At 35.4% G+C, this 20,856-nt stretch overlaps 1 protein-coding gene and 2 long non-coding RNA genes across 7 annotated transcripts; all 3 read left to right on the top strand.

Annotated features, from left to right (window-relative positions):
• The first annotated feature begins 264 nt into the window (after positions 1-264).
• On the top strand, positions 265-803 carry LOC142242635 (uncharacterized). Its single transcript, XR_012724158.1, has 2 exons — positions 265-532; positions 600-803. It is a non-coding gene; the product is annotated as an uncharacterized LOC142242635 (long non-coding RNA).
• A 394-nt stretch (positions 804-1,197) lies between these two features.
• Positions 1,198-17,139, top strand: CROT (Carnitine O-octanoyltransferase). Of its 5 annotated transcripts, none has more exons than XM_075291815.1 (8): positions 1,198-1,393; positions 6,622-7,204; positions 7,271-7,476; positions 13,002-13,217; positions 13,280-13,471; positions 16,029-16,159; positions 16,225-16,641; positions 16,719-17,139. In XM_075291815.1, the coding sequence occupies exons 2-8, from the start codon at positions 6,643-6,645 to the stop codon at positions 16,846-16,848; spliced, it is 1,854 nt and encodes a 617-aa protein (XP_075147930.1). In that variant the 5' UTR covers positions 1,198-1,393; positions 6,622-6,642; the 3' UTR covers positions 16,849-17,139. The 5 variants fall into 5 exon arrangements, with proteins under 5 accessions (XP_075147930.1, XP_075147931.1, XP_075147929.1 ...); XM_075291816.1 differs by lacking the exon at positions 1,198-1,393 and adding an exon at positions 1,767-1,915; XM_075291814.1 differs by lacking the exon at positions 1,198-1,393 and adding an exon at positions 2,002-2,020.
• Positions 3,023-5,478, top strand: LOC142221937 (uncharacterized). The gene is made up of 2 exons (XR_012718230.1): positions 3,023-5,015; positions 5,331-5,478. It is a non-coding gene; the product is annotated as an uncharacterized LOC142221937 (long non-coding RNA).
• Positions 17,140-20,856: the final 3,717 nt, after the last annotated feature.

Raw genomic sequence — 20,856 nt, 5'->3', positions numbered from 1 at the left:
TTGACTCGCATCGAAGTTATTCCGGACGGAATGTCGTGTTTGTAAAGAATCTTACAATGTATCGGATCGAAACGACTTGTCGGCGATGACTAAATAATCGGTAAATGTGTTATCGATCCCATAAACATGCAGCAGTATCAATTATGCCTTCGGACTTAACTTATATTGTGCACAATATATGGGATATGTTCGACACGAGCACTGTCGTCCGGAATAACTGATAGTCTGTAAAGCGCATAATTCCGCCAGAAAAACATATTGGTACATCCCCTGCCAACATTTCAAAGTTCCATTTCATCTTCATCGCTACCACAGACTCGTAAATGTCACTACAACCATCCTACTGTGATGGGGGGCAGCATATCATAAAGTACAAAATGTATTTCATACATGTATTTTGCCATCACTACTTTTACAAAAGCCATTTTATTTTTTGTGAAACGCCAAGCGCAACCACCTTGTTACATTTTATTTAAATAAAAACGAAAATAAAGTTCTGAAAACATAGATTTTACGCTTAAAATTGTGAAAGGTATATTGGTGAACAATTTTTGATTTTCCAAATGGAATAAAGTGATTGTTTTTCAAATATTTTACAGACACGCTGCCTCCATCGAATAAAAATACTGGCTGATAGACGCTGCAACATGTAACTCGCTACTTGTAACTCTACATCATCATTAATGCAAAAAATTATGTTAAATGTGATGTGATAGTGCTATAAATGTTATATTTTTAAGAATTTGTAAATGATTAATCAAAGTAATAAATATCTAAACAAACGTGTTTTACTCGACCACAATGATTCTTTTACACTATCTTAAAATGTGCTTTTTCTGATTGTTTGGAGGGTCTCTTATTGGCGTCGTTCTAAATTGATCTATAAAGGCACCTAATAATTGCACTCATGCGAAACCTGTTTGTAGTACTTGGCGTGGTACAACTTCTCAATAGTGACGGCGCTTTTCCGACGAGTTTTTGATATCGCATATGATTGTTTTCGACGTACTGGGGATTCTCAGAAGCGCCCCCAAATTCAAAAAATGTTGGCAGGGTCGTCCAACTAATCTGTACGTGACCAAATTGTAACGGTAAACATTTTTAAACAAAAATGCTGACCAAAAATAAAAAAACAGCTGATGAATGTTTTTGTTTGAGTGCTTGTCGCATTTAATTTCCCTTCACACCCCTACCCGACAACAACATAACATGCAAGAGGAAACCAGCGTTCATAAATTCCCCAGCAGGCGAAGACTACAAACCAGATAATATAAAGTTCATTGCTTTTTCCAAACAAAAAATATATAAATAACACAATACTATATACATCTTCATTGTAATTACTAAATGCATTAAAACACGGAGTTTTATAGAAAATAAAACATTTTATTAGGTGAGTTTTTTATGTGAATATAAATAAATATGCACTCATAATTACTACCTCCTAAAGAAAGGTTTTTGAGAGGTCAAAGTCCAGTTTACAAAAATACGAAAGTATTTCCAGACGATGAGTGCAGCTAGCCAAGTCTACAGTAGGTCAACAACTTGTTCCGAAATTTTTTAATTGCCTTGATTTTTGAGATACGAAATGAGTGTGAACGTTCTCTTATCAACTGACGACTTAGTACACAAAACCTTTTACCAAACTCTGTATTTTAATACTTTTATTGGTCAAACATAATAATATGCTGAGAGCGAGCAATCGAAGAGCAATTGAGGCAACCAGACCTACAGCAAATTTAAACAATCTATTGCTTTTGATTGATTCATTAATTAGTTATACCATGTATTGCTTTTAAACACACATTCGCCTGCAGTCTGATTTCTACATTTGTTTCGCGCTGTCTTGTAATTTTCATGAAGGGTTTATTTTTTTAACAAAAGAATACGAACGAAGTTCACTAAGTATCCAAAGGTTGAAATTGATGGAAAAATACCACTTTTATTGTAACCTTATCGACACAACTAAGTGGATAACTAACTTATTAACTTTTAATACAGTTAATTATTTACAATGCGGGTATTAAAGAATTAACTGATAATATACATATATTTTCAGTGACTATTGTGACCGGGAATACATATTAAAGACTCAATCATTACAAATAAGTCTTCAACTAGACCATCGAAGATCTGGAAAGTTGATGTAGCTTGAGGGGACCAGTCCTTTGCGGATTGCTTCGCGAATTGGGGTGTAGTATTTATGATCGTGACATGATCGATCGCTCTTATTTCGCATGGAATTCCAGGGATACTTTTGAGGCTTTGTTCGAAATTTCTCTCCATTTTCTTGTCAATGCTATTAAATATTTTATTGAAATTCGGTTATTTCCCTCTAAGGTGGAACCGTTTTTTTTGCACACCACTTTATAAATCCGGTAGCCGATTTGATGTGCGAAATTATAGGAGCGTTCAGTGACATTACCGAGGTTTTGGTGACATATTTTGTCAGATGGCATTTCTTCGATTTTGGATCCGTGTAACCTCGGTTTTCGTAGTTGCTTGCCAACTACTACGAACTCACAAGTTATATTAGCCGAATAGGAATGATTTGGCCAGTACCATTTCGAATTTTACTTCGATAAAACTGTTGTGCTATACGTAGATTGTATCCCTTGGTGATTCTTATATCAGAGGTCTATAGTTCTATTTATTATTATTTATAAATGATTTACCCCAAGTTAACTCTACAATTTTTATGTATGCTGATAACGTTAAAATGTTCTTCTCTTTCTATAATTCGTATCGAACTCATTTTTTACAGAATGCACTACACAAACTTGGAGACTGGTGTAGGTTGAATTTAATGGATTTAAATTTGAAGAAGTACAAGCTTATGGTATTCTTTAGATATATTATATAAGCATCTTTATTCTTTTGTAGATCTGGACACTGTAACTCGTTGGTAAATAAGGCTGGGATACGTTGGTAAATAAGGCTTCGTTGATTTTCAACGTTCAAATTATTTATTTCAAAGCTATCAATGTATGTTCCAATAGGGCTTAATTGATAAATAAATGTTTTGAATTGAATTGAATTAGTTATGTATTCATGTGAATAAGTCTAAATTTTTTTGTTGCTTATGCTAGTATTTTGTTTTGTAATATAACATGTTCGATTGATGAGTCTCTTTCTCTGTATATGGTTACAACTCCCTGCCTCCACCCCGCCACGGACGAAACATTGAATGTACGATACGGCCACGGTCGTAAAGGTCATGAAAGTGGGCGTTGGGACCGTTCGTTAGGAAAAAGCAAATTAAACTTTTTTTGAACAGGTCCGTCTCAAATATACTTTTAAATGTTACACAAAGTATATTTGAGAACGAATAATAGATTTTGTTTTTATAAATGCACTCATTCTAGTATCAGTATAGGCTGCGAAATGCAATCAGCAAATATTTTTGCTGATTGCATTTCATTTTGAAGATGTGTGTGTGTAGAATGTTGCTCCTATTTTGATTTTGGAATTCACTCTTCAATTGTCAAAATGCCGTCCAAGCAAGAAGAGCAGCGTATCAAAATTTTGCTCGCGCATCGCGAAAATCCGAGCTACTCGCACGCAAAGCTGGAAAACCGCTAAAAGTTGCCAAATCAACCGTTACAAATGTAATTAAAGTGTTTGGGGAACGTTTGTCGACAGCCAGCAAGTCTTGATCGGGGGGAAATCGAAAACCGGAAGCCGCTGAGACGACAAAGAGAGTTGCCGATAGTTTCAAGCGAAACCCTAACCTCTCTCTCCGAGATGCCGCAAATAAGCTGGGTGTATCGTCTACAACCGTGCATCGAGCCAAAAAACGAGCCGAACTATCGACTTACAAGAAGGTAGTGACTCCAAATCGCGATGGTAAACAAAATACGACGGCCAAAGCGCGATCCCTGACGATGCTGACGAAGTTTGACTGCGTGGTAATGGACGACGAAACCTACGTCAAAGCCGACTACAAGCAGCTACCAGGATAGGAGTTTTATACGGCAAAAGGAAGGGGAAAGGTAGCAGATATTTTCAAGCACATAAAATGTGAATGTTCGCAATGAAATATGTGGTTTGGTAAGCCATCTGTACCTGTGGTTTGAAAAGCAGCATTTTCATAGCTTCCGGGACTGTCAACAAAGAAATTTACGTGAAAGAGTGTTTGAATAAACGTCTGCTGCCTTTCCTGAAGAAATACGGTTGTTCCGTACTGTTTTGGCCGGATTTGGCATCTTGCCATTACGGTAAAAAGGCCATGGAGTGGTACGCCGCCAGCAACGTGCAGGTGGTTCCCAAGGACAAGAACCCTCCCAACACGCCAGAGCTCCGCCCAATTGAAAAATACTGGGCTATTGTCAAGCGGAACCTAAATAAGACCAAAAAACTGCTAAGGACGAGCAGCAGTTGAAGGCAAACTGGCTTTCTGCGGCGAAGAAGGTGGACAAGGTGGCTGTACAAAATCTGATGGCAGGTGTCAAGCGTGAGGCCCGGCAATTCGTATTTGGAAAAGCGAAAGCCTAACTGAATATTTTCCCTGCATTTTATACTAATTGAACTTGAAAAAGAAATTTAATTTGATTTTTTAAATAAACGATTTCACCGATTTACACGCGTTTTCCCTTGACCAAATTTTGACCGTTTCACCCTTTATACCTTCTGTAGGCAATTTCATCGATGTGGCCTTAATGTTGTCTACAATATATTTGTTTGTTGGCATTATATTCGACGTACTGTGCAAATGTCGCTATCGACATGTTCACTACCAATGTCTTGCGTATTGTCCTACACAACATAATTTAAGTAAAGAGAAAAACATATGCTTGTCGACTAGATAATCGAATTACTGTGCAGATGTCTTCATCGACATGTTCACAGCCAGTGTCCTGCGTTTTGTCGTGATTACAAATGTTTTCCTCTTTTAATGAATGTTAACGGGATATCAGATAAAAAAAAAAAAAAAAAAACAAAGCAGTGCAGAATAAATTATACATTTAAATTTTAATTGAGTGTGTAACACTCGGATATTGTGAGCGGAATATAAGGTAAGTTCTTTTTGAAAAACTATGCGTTAAGGGTAGTACTATGTTCGCTTTTCGACTTGAAATTTTCGCGGTTACTTTATTAAAACAGTTCAATATAAAGCAGATAAATTAACTCAATTGATGCACAGTTTCTTGTTCCTCTAGATTTCGGCAAGACTTTACAGGAACATGTTTGTTTTCATTTATAATTTTGATTATTTCAGGAAAAGTAATCGCGAAAATAAAGTGATTTTCAACTCGAAAACCGAACATAGTACCCAACTTTATGTGTTAAGAATTACAATAGTTGTTTTAAATTTATTATATATATTTCAGATGCAGAATGGAAGAACGGAAAGAATTTGCCCTTGTGAACATCTGATGTAAAGCATCATTGTTGTAATGAAAATATTTATATTAATTTGTCTTAAAATAAAAACAATATGCATGAAAAGTAAAAACTATATGCATTGATTTTAAAATACTTATTTTTGTGTAATCAAGTCAACTATATCATCAAAAACTATTAAGGACGAAATGCTAGAAATTGTCGTTAATATTGTCATTGACGAGAACATAGAAGATTCTGTCTCCTACTAAGTCATCAACGAAAATGTTTATGACTGTGTCTTCAAAATTCATCCGCCCTTCTTCAATAACAACCACTTGTACTTTGAAGTCGATAGCTAGTTCCGTTCGGAAGTTAGCGTGGTTTCAACAGACGAATATCGCTAAGCCGACTCGCCACGATCCAGAATATATATATATTTTATGGGATCTGATACCAATATTTCGACTTGTTACAAACGGAATGACGAAATTAATTGATCCAATTAATTTTTTTAATTGAAATTTCTTCAATCACAAGAATGATAGTATCAATGACAGTTTTAATTGGGCATAAAATAATACTTAATTAAAAAATTAATTGATTTAATTAACAAATTTCAATTAAATTAATTGCAAAGTTTTTTTAATTGTTTAAATTAAAACTTTAATTGGTGTTGATTACAAAACTCAATTTTTTAATTAACTAACTACTTTCAATCACTTTCTTAACATACTTGGAATTTAGTTTGATTGAAAAATTGATTGTATCAATTAATTTTGTAATAAAAATTCAACAAATTTCAATCAATGAAATGAAAAAATTTTCAGCTCCGATCAACTTTTTATTTGGAAATATTTTGGCCATTAATCTTGAAAGACAAAGTTTCCAATTTTACCAAACAGCGGTTTCCCTCTTTCTGGTTTTTTTTATTAAGCAAATTTTTCTACTCTTTTTGCTAACAAATTTCTTTTGTGTCCACTAACAAATTTCTTTATCCTTAATTACACAAATTGTTGTTAGTAGACGCCTAAGGAAAATCAGAAACGAAGAAAAATCTATTGTGAAATGGGAAAAACAATCGATGATTGTAAAATTCGTCTTGCACCGAGAGGGGGTAAACAAATTATGATCTTCTGTACTTGACTAATAAAATACGTTGTATCTTAGAAGGAGTACCACGTATTTTATTAGCCAAAATGAGGAGAACGATCATTTAGTTACCAATGCTTCCACATGGAGAACTCGTGAGAAATCTGTTTTCAATGTATATAATAATTTGAAAAAATTATATTACAGCATATTCAAAATTTCAACACCATGGATCGAGCATCGCTTTATTTTATGGATGATACTCAGCGAAATACTTATGACTATGACGAAGATCTTCCACCTCTGCCATTACCTGAATTACGAGATACTATGGAAAGATATTATGAAAGTATAAAGCCATTTGGAAACGAAGAGGAATTGTCAAATGCGCGTAAAGCTATTAAAGAATTTGAAAATGGAATCGGTGCCAAACTACATGCCAAATTAAAAGAACGAGCCACAAAAATGAAAAATTGGTTAGATCAATGGTGGGATGCATATGCATATCACACCTTAAGATTGCCACTTAATCCCTACATTGTTATGGCTATGGCAATTAAGTTGGAAGTATTAAGTATACCCGAAACACGAGAGAATGCCTTGAAAAATTTTGCACGTATAGCATATCACACTATTGAATTTTGGGATCTTCTCCATAAGGCCACTATTAAACCACTGTCTTCCAATGGTGGCAAAATAAAATATTCATCCGCTTTGTATAAACGATTTTATTCAACTACACGTGTTCCGGGTGAAGAAATTGATCACATTGAAAAACACTTTAGGACTGGCAAGTAGTCTATGCTAGTATTTCAAAGCAAACAAATGTAATATACCCATTTAAATATACTTTTAGTAACCGAAGGCCAGACACCATCACATGCGATACTATGTGGCAAAGGACGCGTATTTATGTTCAACTGTCTACATAAGGATGGTACTATGATAACACCGCAAGAAATTTTAATAATACTACAGAGGGTTCGAAGTATTATTGATAATGAGCCAATGGGGGATTGTGTTCCTGTCCTAACACATGATGATCGAACTTCTTGGGCAAAGGTAAGTGGCCTAAAATTTGTATGGTAAATTATAATCGTTATTGTGCAACAGATGTTTTAAGCTTGGGCACACTAGCGTACACGAAAACAAGAGATATGTGCAGTATGTAATTCATTTGTTATATATATATATATATATATATATATATATATATATATATATATATATATATATATATATATATATATATATATATATATATATATATATATATATATATATATATATATATATATATATATATATATATATATATATATATATATATATATATATATATATATATATATATATATTTATTTATTTAACCAATAATATCCAACAAAAAAATTGGTTCAAACCCGCGAAGTATTATACTTGTACGCAGGCATTATTAAATAATTATTATATACCAATATTAAATATATTATTTAACAAATATAATATTAGCTTTATGCAATAGTTTTTTGTTTTCTTCGCATTTGCACATTAAGGTGAGTACTATGTTCGGGGTTTTCACCAAAACTCTAAACTAAAAGTACAAAAATATGTATGAAGACGATTATATTTTGATCAAGTCTTACCAAATAATGGAAGGAAAAGATCCAAGGAATTGATTGCAAATGATTTTATATTAATTAAAAAAAGTAACCGTGAAAACAAGCTGGTTTTCAGCTTGAAAACTGAACATAGTACTCAGCTTTAAGGGAATACTTTCCGTAATTGAAATTTTCCAGATTCTCTACTTCTGGTATTATATACAACATTCATATCGCGTTTCAGTAATTGATCTTTACGAAATTCATTCAAAATTGTCGCCTTGTGTTAATGAAACAATGTTAAATTTTAGGCAACAAAAAAAATACATTTTCCCGTTTAAGGAAATTTATTTCGTACACATAATTTCTTTTTGTTTGCATTTTAATCCTATGTCAATACTTGTCGTATACGCGTTTGGTTCGAGTATGAAACTAACACGGTAAATGGTTTGATCTCCTCAGTAGCAAAGACCATTAATAAAGAAGACGTGAATTGAGCTTTGATAGTGTTAGTAATAGAAAACGGAGATTACTATCATACTTGTTGGAAAAGCGCTCCGAACTTACTGGTTTGATGCAGACAATTTATTAATCTCTGTTTTTTCAAGAAAAAGAGGAAGAGCAAGCTTATCTCACGTCTTCTTTATTAATGGTCTTTGCTCAGTAGCCAATTTCTTATCTTCCTAGAGTTTATTGTCTTTGCTTTAAACAACACAACCAAAACCAGCAAACATAAGTTGCAAGCACAGCATGAACGTTCAATGATGGTTGCAAGCACTTCAGAACATGCGGACAGGTTTCGAATAGAACATTCAAAACATGGTTCTTTTGCAACCAAATATGCGTAGGTTATGTTCCGATATTTGTTTTATTTGATGTTTGACGGCTGGTGGAGTTTTGATGGTGGTGAATTGTGCTGTGCGGTGCTGGTCTGCACGGGCGGACTGGTGATGATGATGAGACGGTGCGATTCTGACTGGTGACTATGATGAAACGATGTAATGTCGACTGGTTACGATGAAGAGACGGTGTGATACTGACTGGTTACGATGAAGAGACGGTGTGATACTGACCGGTGACGATGATGAGACCGTGCGATGTTGACTTGTGACGATGACGAGACAGTGTGATTCTGATTGATGACGATGGTGAGACGGTGCGATGGAATCGGGCTGACTGGTGCTCGTGAATGAGGGTACCGATGGTGTCGGGCCGACTGGTTCTAGTGAACGGGGAGCCAATAGTCTCGGGTGATTCGGGCTCGTGAACGGGGAGTCGGTGGTGTCGTGCCAACTAGTGCTCTATACGGGGATGGCGGTGGTGCTGAGGTCATCTACGTGTCTGTTCGGTTTCTGTAAAGAGAAGAGGGAAGAGAGAGGATTCGGCTATACTAGCACTTGAGTGATGCGAACGAATCGCTTAAGCAGACGAACCGCGTAAACAGCCGAATTGCGTAAGTGGACGAACCGCGTAAGCAAACGAATTGCGTAATCGGACAAAGTGTGTAAGCGAACGAATCGCGCAAGCGCATGAACCGTGTAAGCAGCCGAATCGTGTAAGCGAATGAAACGCGTAAGCTGACTAACAGCTTACAGGAGTGGATGCGATTCGTTCGGAAGTTCGGCTGCGGTCAGTGCCACTCGCTTTACTACTCGTCAAGCTTTGGGTGATTCATCCCATCGTCCCGAAAAACCCATATTCTTAAGCCGGCCGCAGCCAAACGAGAATTCCCCATATATATTTTATTTATGTTAGGTGTTGAAAGTTACTTTCCTACTTTATCTCTTGTACCTAGCCCAAGTAAGAATGACTTTGGCCATAGCAATGTATATGCTTACAGTGACGCAGATCACATAACATTAATGACATTAAATTAAACATAACAAAAGAAATATGTTTGAGCAATTGGCTCCTTACATTCCCCCTACTTTGTAAAATAAAAACGATAGTTTTCTTTTCCGAGTCGTGCCCGTGGGCGAGTTATGGTCCGAAGACCTGCACTACCTCAGTCTCTTGTCATGTATGTTTTATTTTTGTTCTCCCGGAATTATAGAGTTCAAATAAAATTCCAATTTAAATTAAGGTAACTATAGAGTTCACTATAAAAAACACATTTCGAATTTTTTTTGCATTTTCCATTTATTTATTTTTTCTTTTTGGTTTTTTCCAGTTTTCCTTCTGTTTAGTTTGTTTTTTATTTATTATTTTTATTTATATATTTTTTTATATTTTTATTTTGTCCGTTCTTTAAAACAAATGATATCTTCAATAATCATTAAAACAAAACAAAAATAATAAAAAAAAATCCTGTTGTACAGCTTTTGTGCCCGTTGTGGGCTAAGTTAGAGGCACAACCACTCTTACATTGCAGCACAATAAGCTCTTGACCTTTATGGGCGGCCAAATTTGTATTTTCAGTAGCGTCTGGTGTATTTTATCTAATCAAATTTGTATTTTCAGTAGCGTCTGGTGTATTTTATCTAATCAGTGCCGGCGGACTTTCACGGTTTTCAGCCAATCCTCATCCTTGGCTTGCCATCACAAGTAGGGTTCTCGGGGCGGTCGTTACCAGTGTAGGTATCGGTTGCATCTCTATGTTACGCGTGGTTACCGGCCGACACACCCCTTCCGCATCGGATTGTTGGTGGTTTCCCTGCCCGGCACGAGTGACAGCATCGATGTTATAAAAAAAAAACTGATTTGGTAGGGAGCTGTGATTTAACTCCCTTTGGTGGGGCAAGTTTCTTGGTCTGCGTTCGCTTCCGTTCCAAGGTTGTTCTAGGGAGCCACCGTGGTGCAATGGTTAGCATGCCCGCCTTGCATACACAAGGTCGTGGGTTCGATTTCCGCCTCGACCGAACACCAAAAAGTTTTTCAGCCGTGGATTATCCCACCTCAGTAATGCTGGTGACATTTCTGAGGGTTTCAAAGCTTCTCTAAGTGGTTTCACTGCAATGTGGAACGCCGTTCGGACTCGGCTATAAAAAGGAGGTCCCTTGTCATTGAGCTTAACATGGAATCGGGCAGCACTCAGTGATAAGAGAGAAGTTCACCAATGTGGTATCACAATGGACTGAATAGTCTAAGTGAGCCTGATACATCGGGCTGCCACCTAACCTAACCCAAGGTTGTTCTATGAATGATAACTGATGGACGTATGTTGCGCCTTTATAGGAAAGTAACGACTCGAAGTGGTGGTACCCGGACCGTGCTTCCTCCATTGAAAAGCAAAGGACAAGATGATGATTGTAACAACCCTTTTCTTTAATTTTTAGTGGGGGAATGGCTTTTTAGATGATTTTTACAATTCTAGGCTTGTCCCTATAGTTCCTAAGTTCGTAGATGTTTGTATGACTCCGTCTATCAAGCACGACAAATTTCGTTCTCTTCTCCACACATTGAACCCAATCTCTGGGACTAAGATCTTCGGCGAAGGTTGTTGTGTTTTTGCTGTCGTCTTGTGGCCCTGACCTTTTCCGACAACTTCAGTTTCCGACAATTCAGTTAGTAGGGTGTCCTACTAACTGAATGTGGGTTTACTGCACAGGTTTTTCCCAAACAGTAGTTCAGTTGGGGAAATCTTAGAGGCTTCGCTCCTGGCAGTGTTTATGGCAAAAGCTATCTCTGCAAGACAGTTATCCCATCGTTTATGGTTGTCTCCTCTATTCTGGACTATCATTGTCCTTACCGTTCGGTTCATCCGTTCTGTCGGGTTGTCGTGTGGGGTGTACAGCGCAGTTGTTCGATGCTCTATGCCCATGGTAAACTGGACCCCATAATCGGCAATGAAGACCTGTGGGCAGCCGAAACGATCCTCTCTCTAAGGGCCTATAACACCACTTGGGAGATGGCTTTTCGGCACGGGAGGAGCTCCATCCATCTGCTAAATTTGTCCACCAGGACAAGAAGGAAAGCGTGGCCCTTGATTGATCTGGGCAATGGTTCCATAAAATTGGCGCAAGCAATCTTTCAAGAATCCGAACACTGTGTCGCTGCTATGACGTCTTATATCTAGCACAGTCACCGCAGCCCCCGACATACATCTTTACGTCCCTTGACAACCCGGTCCAGTAATAACGCTCCTGGATCCTCCGAATGGTTTAAGTTACCCCGAAGTGTCTCGAGGCAACACTTTCATGGTTTTCGTGCATAACAGACGCATATTCCCACTCTGGATCTCAGATTCCTAACCAGAGGCTCTGATGAAGGCGAGTATGGTCTTTAGGCTACACTCCCACAGATCGGTTAGAGCCTGAAAAAAAAGAAGCCCAATATCTTGTTTCTTCTAAACGATAATTCTGGATACTGACACAGGAAGTGATACGTATCTTTCGTAACATCCGGGTCCAGACACCATCTGCAAATGTCATCTTTAAGACCTATTCTTAACATATGTTTTCCAAGCATGTTATATAACCAATTAAAAGCCTTCCTGTTTGTTCATCACCGTTAGATTTTCGCCATTCCTACGGTTAATTTCATCCCATATCAACTTGGTTTGCTCGCAACCTTCCGAGGAGACCCAACGGCCTCGCAATAGTTCAACATATTTGACATGAATCCTTGTAAGGTTGAAGATAGTGAAGGAAAACCCCCCGAAAGAACAATATTCGTCCCCCGAGCACCCTCCTTAACCAGCAAATCTGTTTCCTCATTTTCCATTATGCTGTTCAGTGAGAATTCTAAGCTCTCTATGGCAGCGGCTTACTACTTTAGATCTTATGTTTGCATTGAACAAGGGTGCTTGTGTATACAAACGAATTTCTTTGAGTGTATTTGTATTGCTTTCGAACGATTTCGTTAAAATCAACATTGAACTTGTTCATATTTCATCCGTCACTCATTTTAAGCTACAGACTTAATGTTCAATGTATGAAATTACAAAATTGAAATTATACTCCTGAAAAACAGCATCCGGCGTTTGCTATTATTAGTATTTTTTTTCTATGAGTGTAGTCCTGTATTACAATTTGATAAAAATTTTATTTGTGAATTTTATACTTTCAGAATCGGACACATTTATTAGAATTATCGACACATAATAAAGAAACTTTAAAATTGATTGAAAGCTCCAATGTTGTACTCATACTCGATGAAAATGAGCCTAATGATTATGGCGAGATATCGCAGTTTGCCTTTAATGGTGATTATCATTCTAAATGGGGCGATCGGAGTAGTACATTAATATGTTATAAAAATGGTAAATTTTCCTGCGTAGGGGAGGTAAAATGGTTTAAACATGTACGAATTTATAATATCATAACTAATACTTTATACTATTACAGCATTCTTGTTATGATGGCACGGTGAGCGTAAGTTACGCGACATTTATCCAATTAAGTTTGTTTGAAATTCCTGAACCAGATTGGACCGATAAAGAGAATATGTCTATTGTTACTATTAAAGAACTCATCTTTGATTTAGATGACACCTTAAAAACGGAAATTGAACGTGTTAAACAGGATTGTGATGACAGAGTAAGTTCAAGCTAGATTTTAAAAACAAATAATAACGGCGCTAATTTCTAGCCAAAGCTTATGCATGGTTGTAAATCTCTTTGGCTGTACAAAATCTTATTTATATAAAATTTTGACTTCAAAAATTTATGTTAATGTTTTTGGAACAATCGCACACATTTTTTTTTCTGATTCAATCACAAAATTAATTCCTCCAGTTTATTTGTCAATTGAAATGTCTTTAATCACGAAAATGATAGTATTAATCACAGTTTTAATTGGGCGTAAAAAATATATTTGATAAAAATATTAATTGATTTGATTTGAAAATTTCAATTAATTTTTTAATTGATTCATTTACAAATTTAATTAATTTATTTATTTAATCAAACTGAGCTTCCATGGGCCATATGTTGATTGCAAAAACTCACTCAGGTTTTTAATCCAATTTTCAATTAATCAAATCAGTTAACACAGCAAAAACAATTATTAATTTTTTAATTAAATTGTTGATTGGAACAATTAATTGTTTAATAAAAGCCGCGAAAATTTTCACTTAATTTGTTAACTAACTTTGTGTTCTTAGTTTGATTAAAGAAATGATTGTATCAATTAACTTTTTAATTAAAGGCGTAACTATTTTCAAAAACTTTCCTTATTGATTCTGTACTTTTACTTTTATTAAAAAATTGGTTATATCAATTATTTTTGTATTAAAAATTCGAAAATTCAATAATTTTGTTAACTGACTTACCCCCATTTTCAGCTCCGTTAGTGCTACTTTAGCTAACGTACTATGGACATGTGCCATATGCCATATGCCAGTTATGCGCTTTACAGACTATCAGTTATTCCGGACGGAATACCGGTGTTTGTAAAGAATCTTACAGTGTGTCGGATCGATACGACTTGTCGGCGATGACAAAATAATCGGTATATGTGTTATCGATCCCATAAACATGCAGCAGTATCGATTATGCCTTCGGACTTCTGTAAAGCGCATTAGGAACTTAACTGCTAAAAATTTTTCAGTTAAAGTTAACCGGAGAGAATATATTTCGATTTTACTTTCTGTTAACTGGGAGTTAAAGTCTAACGGAGATACATGAAAATGGCCGTTAGTCTTCCGACTTTGATTAAAAAGTTAACCGTGGTTCAATGGTTAGCATGCCCGCCTTGCATACACAAGGTCGTGGGTTCGATTCCTGCTGCGACCGAACGCCAAAAAGTTTTTTAGCGGTGGATTATCCTACCTCAGTAATGCTGGTGACATTTCTGAGGGTTTCAAAGCTTCTCTAAGTGGTTTCACTGCAATGTGGAACGCCGTTCGGACTCTGCTATAAAAAGGAGGTTCCTTGTCATTGAACTTAACATGGAATCGGGCATCACTCAGTGATAAGAGAGAAGCTCACCAATGTGGTATCACAATGGACTGAATAGTCTAAGTGAGCCTGATACATCGGGCTGCCACCTAACCTAACCATCATAAATTCATGTTTTTCAAGCTCGAGGACTTTTTAAAAAATTTTATTTGTTTCCCAATATTTCGCGATTACGATGTTGAATCGCTTCCTCAGACCCTCTCGAGCTTGAAAAAAAAACATGAATTTATTATTCTAACAAAAAGGTCGACAACGAAACAAAGAAAAAACTAACAAGTTAATTGTATCAATTAATTTTTTAATTAAAACTTTAAATATGTTCAATCATTGATCTAATTGAATTAATATTTCTAGTTAGATTAAAAAGTTAATTAGATCAATTAATCTTTTAATTAAAAAAAGTAACCTAATCACCCAACTTTAAACGAATAAATTCGTAAGTTATGGCGAATTGAATAGAAATTGTGAATTCTTGATTATCGTGAAGTAAATTGGGGAGAACGTTTTTATGAGTGGATATAGACCGTCTTAGTACATAACCAGAAGTATAGCATATTACACGCACATTCACGGAATGAAGTCATACTCACGCACAAAAAAGTTTTCATGCTGACTCACAATTCACGACAATTCTCGTGACTCACGAAAATAATTGTGATTTATCGAGAATTTTGTCGTCAGCGTAATTTGAGCCATGAACATTCGTGAATATGAATTTTTTCGTAAACGTGAACTTTATCGTGAGCGTATTTCAATTAGTTTTTTTTGCTTCAATTAACAATTTACTTTTTTCGCAGAACTGACTTCTATAATTGATATAATTATAAATTAAGTCAATTATTCAAGGAATTGTGTAGTTTTTGGGTCATATATGGTCTATCGACTTGACTCTTTTTGAAAAAAAAAATAAATAAATAAAATAATCAATTATTTACATTTTAATATTTTAAGGGAATTGTTAATTGAGATAATTAATATTTTGATTAAAAACGTAAACAATTTCAATAATGTTCTTATCTATATTGTTTTTTTTATTAAAAAGAGGATTGTATCAATTAATTTTTAAATTGAACACTTTTTCAGTTTCAATCAAATTTTTAATCGCAATTACATTGTTATGCCGCATCCCATGGTGTAGGATATACCATTCCGAGACTTTTGTTTACTATATGATATTTTCCTTAAATATATTCTAGAGAACTGATGTTTTAGTAAATCACGAAGTATTCCATGACTATGGCAAAGAATATATCAAATCTTGTAAACTACATCCGGATTCGTTTGTTCAAGTTTTAATGCAACTAGCCTATGTGGAAATGCATAATGAGTGAGTATATCCTAATCATTAGGTTAAATTTGGGGAATAATAAACAAACTTTGGTTTATTTTTAGAATTGCGCCCGTTTATGAAACAGCATTGATGCGACACTTCTATAATGGACGTACAGAAACTTTACGCTCTTGTACTAGTGAGGTGTATAATTTTCTTCAGATAGCTCGAAATAAAAATTCTTCCAAAGCTGAAATTGTAAATGCATTTCGCAAAGCAGTAAATCATCATAATCACATGATGAACGAAGCCCGCAAAGGTCATGGCATTGATCGCCATCTATTTGGTTTGTGGTGTATAGCATATGAAAATAAAATGGATATTCCCGACTTCTATTCAGATCCTTTGTACATGAAATCTGGCGGTGGTGGTAATTTTGTTCTCTCCACCAGTACATTGGGTTATTCAGTTAATGTTGGCTTTGTGGCACCAATGATTCTAGATGGGTATGGTGTGTTCTATACTATCACATCTCAATGGTGAGTATGAAGTGGAAGCTACTAAAATGACAGTTTTTATCCAGTTTAATACAAATTATTTTATTTTATTTGTCCAGCATTTTTCTCCAGAGTACTACATTCCGCAATAGTGTGAAGACCAGTGGTCATAAATTTAATCAGCACTTTATGGATTCATTTCGTAAAATGAAAGCACTTTTAGATGAGTGTGCTGATTCCAAATTATAAATTACTTTTTATTTTAGTTTTAAGTACATATGTTATGGGTGCCGTGCAATAATTTTATATTTTTTCGATTAATATATGTATCTAAAAATGACATTTTTATAATAAGTACATATAAAGGCTCATATACAAAACGAGATTAAATATTCGATCGAAAGGGTTTACATATAAAACCCTCCACCTCAGCTTTGGATCATTACATAACATTCACAATTAAGGTTAAGGAAATCCATTGTTCAGCAAGAAATAATTATATTCAATTAAAAATGCATTGTCTGCATGTTAAAAACCTAAGCTCAGAAAATGTGTTTTTATATGTTGACTATATCAGACACAGGAAAACGGCTGAGGTGATACTCATGAGACTGAAGAGCCTGGGTGGGCTCCCTCGGCATATGTGGCGACTCAGCATATATATGAGGGTAAGATGATATTGATTATACTAAGTATAGAGGATTAGAGAGAGACGCATACATTTTGGAGATCTGAACATTTATTCGGATGGATCGAAAATGGTTGAAGGCAATGGTTTACGGCGAAGAGTTGGGGATTAGAGATTTTTCAGGCGATGGTATTTGCCACTGCAAAAGCTGCAGAAATCCTGTTGTTGTGGTAGGTAGTCAGCCGCTGTCGTAGACAGCTTAGAGTTCTCACTAGAGGTGTGCGCGTGAAACGAAATTCTCATGTCACGCGCACACATCTAGTTTACGCGAGAATCACGTGAGTCGTGAACAAAATCCAACGCAACTCTCGTGAAGTGCGTGGATGGGATTAAAATAATATGTTGTTCGTGATAAATAAAATCGGTTCGTGAATTTGCGTGAACAAAATTTCTGCAAAATCATGCTCACGAAAAAAATCAAGATTTAATTCATACTCGTACGTTAAGTGAAAATAATTTAGCTCTCGAATTATATTCAAATTTTGAATTTGGTTACCTTTGCTGATTTCCGTTTGGAAAATGTCGTGAGTCTCGTGAATTTGTCGTGAATCGTGCGTGAGTCTTTAAAAGTAGTTCGTGCGTGAGCGTGCATGAGTACTTGTTTTCATTTCGTGAATGTGCGTGAGTGGGATTGGATACCACACGTATCGTGCGTGAGCGTACGTGAATAAACGGTTTGCTTCGTGAATGTGCGTGAGTGTGAATGAAATTCCAGTCACGCGCACACCTCTAGTTCTCACTGAACAGCATATTAATCTGTGCTGGGTACCTAGAAATTATGAGTATGAGGAGGCGGCTGTGCTGGATAAAGAAGGCACACGCGGAATGAATAACATCGTTACACATGTTTGCACTCCACTATCTTTATATACTTACAGAATCAATGTCAAATACAATGGTTTATGGGAAGGACGTTGGGCTTCCTCTGCGGGCTGCGAACAAAGCCAATTGATATAGAGTAGTAAGAACTATGATTTTCTGATGGCGACACATAGAGAGGATTTGGAAAATACATGATAAAGATTGGCTTATATTAGACACCGAGCAACACTAAAACACTATTCAAAGATCATCAGTAATGTTGCCCAAAAATTCAGTCTCATAAAACTTTACCACACTCAATGAAATTTGCTAGTAGATATTGCAAAAAAATTTGTGAGGACAGCAAAAAGCCTGACGAAGAAGGAAAAGGAGTTATTGCTTGCTAAAAAATAGTTTTTAATAACAGAGAATGTTTTGTTATTTCAGCAAGCAGTGACTGCTTTTTTCAACAGATGTTTTGCTGTTTCAAGAGGTTTTTCCTTTTTACTGTTGAAATAAATTATATGTTACTGTTGAACTAAGTGAATTGATTCAAAGCGCTTAACAGCTGACTTTAGTTACCTTTTAGAGTTCTCATAGTCCTCCGATGCTACAAAGCTCATAAAATTCGTTTATACTTGCATATATAACAGAACACCCACGTAAAATGTTCTTTGTTGTCTCTTTTCCCTCCACATTGTGATAGCTCTTGTAGAAGTAACTGTGCATACAACCTAACCGTCTGCTAAAGAGTATTGAGAGCAGGGCTGTGGAGTCGGAGCCGGAGTCTTGGAGTCGGAGTCTGAAGATTTTGCTGGAGTCGTAGAAATTTTGCTCGACTCCGGCGAAGCAAACTTTGAAAAACACTTCCTATCTTTCTAACTAAAGAAATATTTCGACAAATTAGATTCCATTAGGGTTTTTAATCGAACAACGGAAAACGAAGTAATGGAATTCAGGCCATTCAAAGTGTATTTATATGAGTGAAATTTCACGGTGATATAGAAAGTAGGTTTTACTAGAATATGGGCTGAATTGATCAATTGTATTGTCCATTTTTAACATATTAAAATATCGATTTTTGACCATATATGTACTCTTGATAAAGGTACAATTTTAAGGCAATATAGCAGTAGAACCTAACGTTCTAATTTTTTTGGCAGGCATGTCGAGTTCGAAGATGTGTCATACCGGACAATTTTGAGATATAGCACCTACATATAAACCCATCTTCCGATTTGTTTTAAAAAGTTTTTCCCAGTCTAAAATTTTCATAAAATTTGTCAGAAATTGTGAATTTAGAGTTATTTGATATCCACAAATAAATGCGGAAATTTCCCGTCGGCCCAGATTTTGTATATGGAGATAATTACTTGAGAAATCTCCCAATGTCCTTGGAAGCTGTAATTTTAAATTAAACCTCTGTCAACGTGCCATCTGAGCCGGTCTTTTGGGAGAATGTTTGTTTCATCAAAGCCACTCGAAATTCTTTACATTAATGTAATGTCCATAACTGATAGACCATTTATAAATCCATGTTTCACCAGTTTATTTCTATAGAAACGATATTCGTAACTGTCCAGCTATTCCTGCCATTTGTTGTATGGTAGTGGTTATTTAAAATTCCGGCCGTCCTAATTTTTGGAAATTTATGTTTGTTTGCTATATCCGGCACATTACATTTTTTAACATCTAAACTTTCTATCTGATTAGCCCGACATTTTGATTTCTGTGTATTTTTCTTTTTTATATAGATTTATTTTTTATAAAATGCCTATATAGATTAATACCAGGATTTTACTTCTTAAACTTCTGGAAGCCTAATTATTTTTTGAATTTTTTTTATAAATACATATTCTGGAGATTGTTGTTATATAGCCATATATTGAAGTGGTCTCAATATAATCTTGTGTCGTATTTTAATTTATTGGCCTGACATTAAAATGTAAAGTTCTTTACATCCCTGAAATGCTGAGATTATCAAAATAATTTTTGGAAATTTATGTTTGTTTTCTATATCCGGAACATTACATTTTTTAACATCTAAACTTTCTATCTGATTAGCCCGACATTTTGATTTCTGTGTATTTTTCTTTTTTATATAGATTTATTTTTTATAAAATGCCTATATAGATTAATACCAGGATTTTACTTCTTAAACTTCTGGAAGCCTAATTATTTTTTGAATTTTTTTTATAAATACATATTCTGGAGATTGTTGTTATATAGCCATATATTGAAGTGGTCTCAATATAATCTTGTGTCGTATTTTAATTTATTGGCCTGACATTAAAATGGAAAGTTCTTTACATCCCTGAAATGCTGAGATTATCAAAATATAAAATTAGGGTTCTTTAGGACATATAAACACATATGGCAAAATAGAATACTTATATCGGTCTATTTTTGGAACACTACACTCTAAATTACAATTGGAATACTGTTAAAATGTGATTTGGGTACAACACCTGGAGTCTACTCCGGAGTCGGAGTCGAGGCTAATAAGAAATGCCGGAGTCGGAGCCGGAGTCGAGCAAAATTGATTCGACTCCACAGCCCTGATTGAGAGTCCGTTATTATATCTATGTGTACTGAAACTGATATCTTGAGAACATTAGTAAATCTGGTTTACGCATTAGTTTAGTTTGGGGCTATAGTTTCTTGGTATGCTCGAAGCCATTGCAGATCCTTCATTCGGTCATTAGCCATTCTAATAGCCTTCTCATGTTCGTTTTTTTTTTGTAAGTATAATCTGTTCAACAAATAAA

The sequence above is a fragment of the Haematobia irritans genome, chromosome 1 (assembly GCF_050003625.1).
Source record: "Haematobia irritans isolate KBUSLIRL chromosome 1, ASM5000362v1, whole genome shotgun sequence".
In the NCBI taxonomy this organism is placed as follows: Eukaryota; Metazoa; Arthropoda; class Insecta; order Diptera; family Muscidae; genus Haematobia; species Haematobia irritans.
This window is presented reverse-complemented; position numbering and strand designations above follow the sequence as displayed.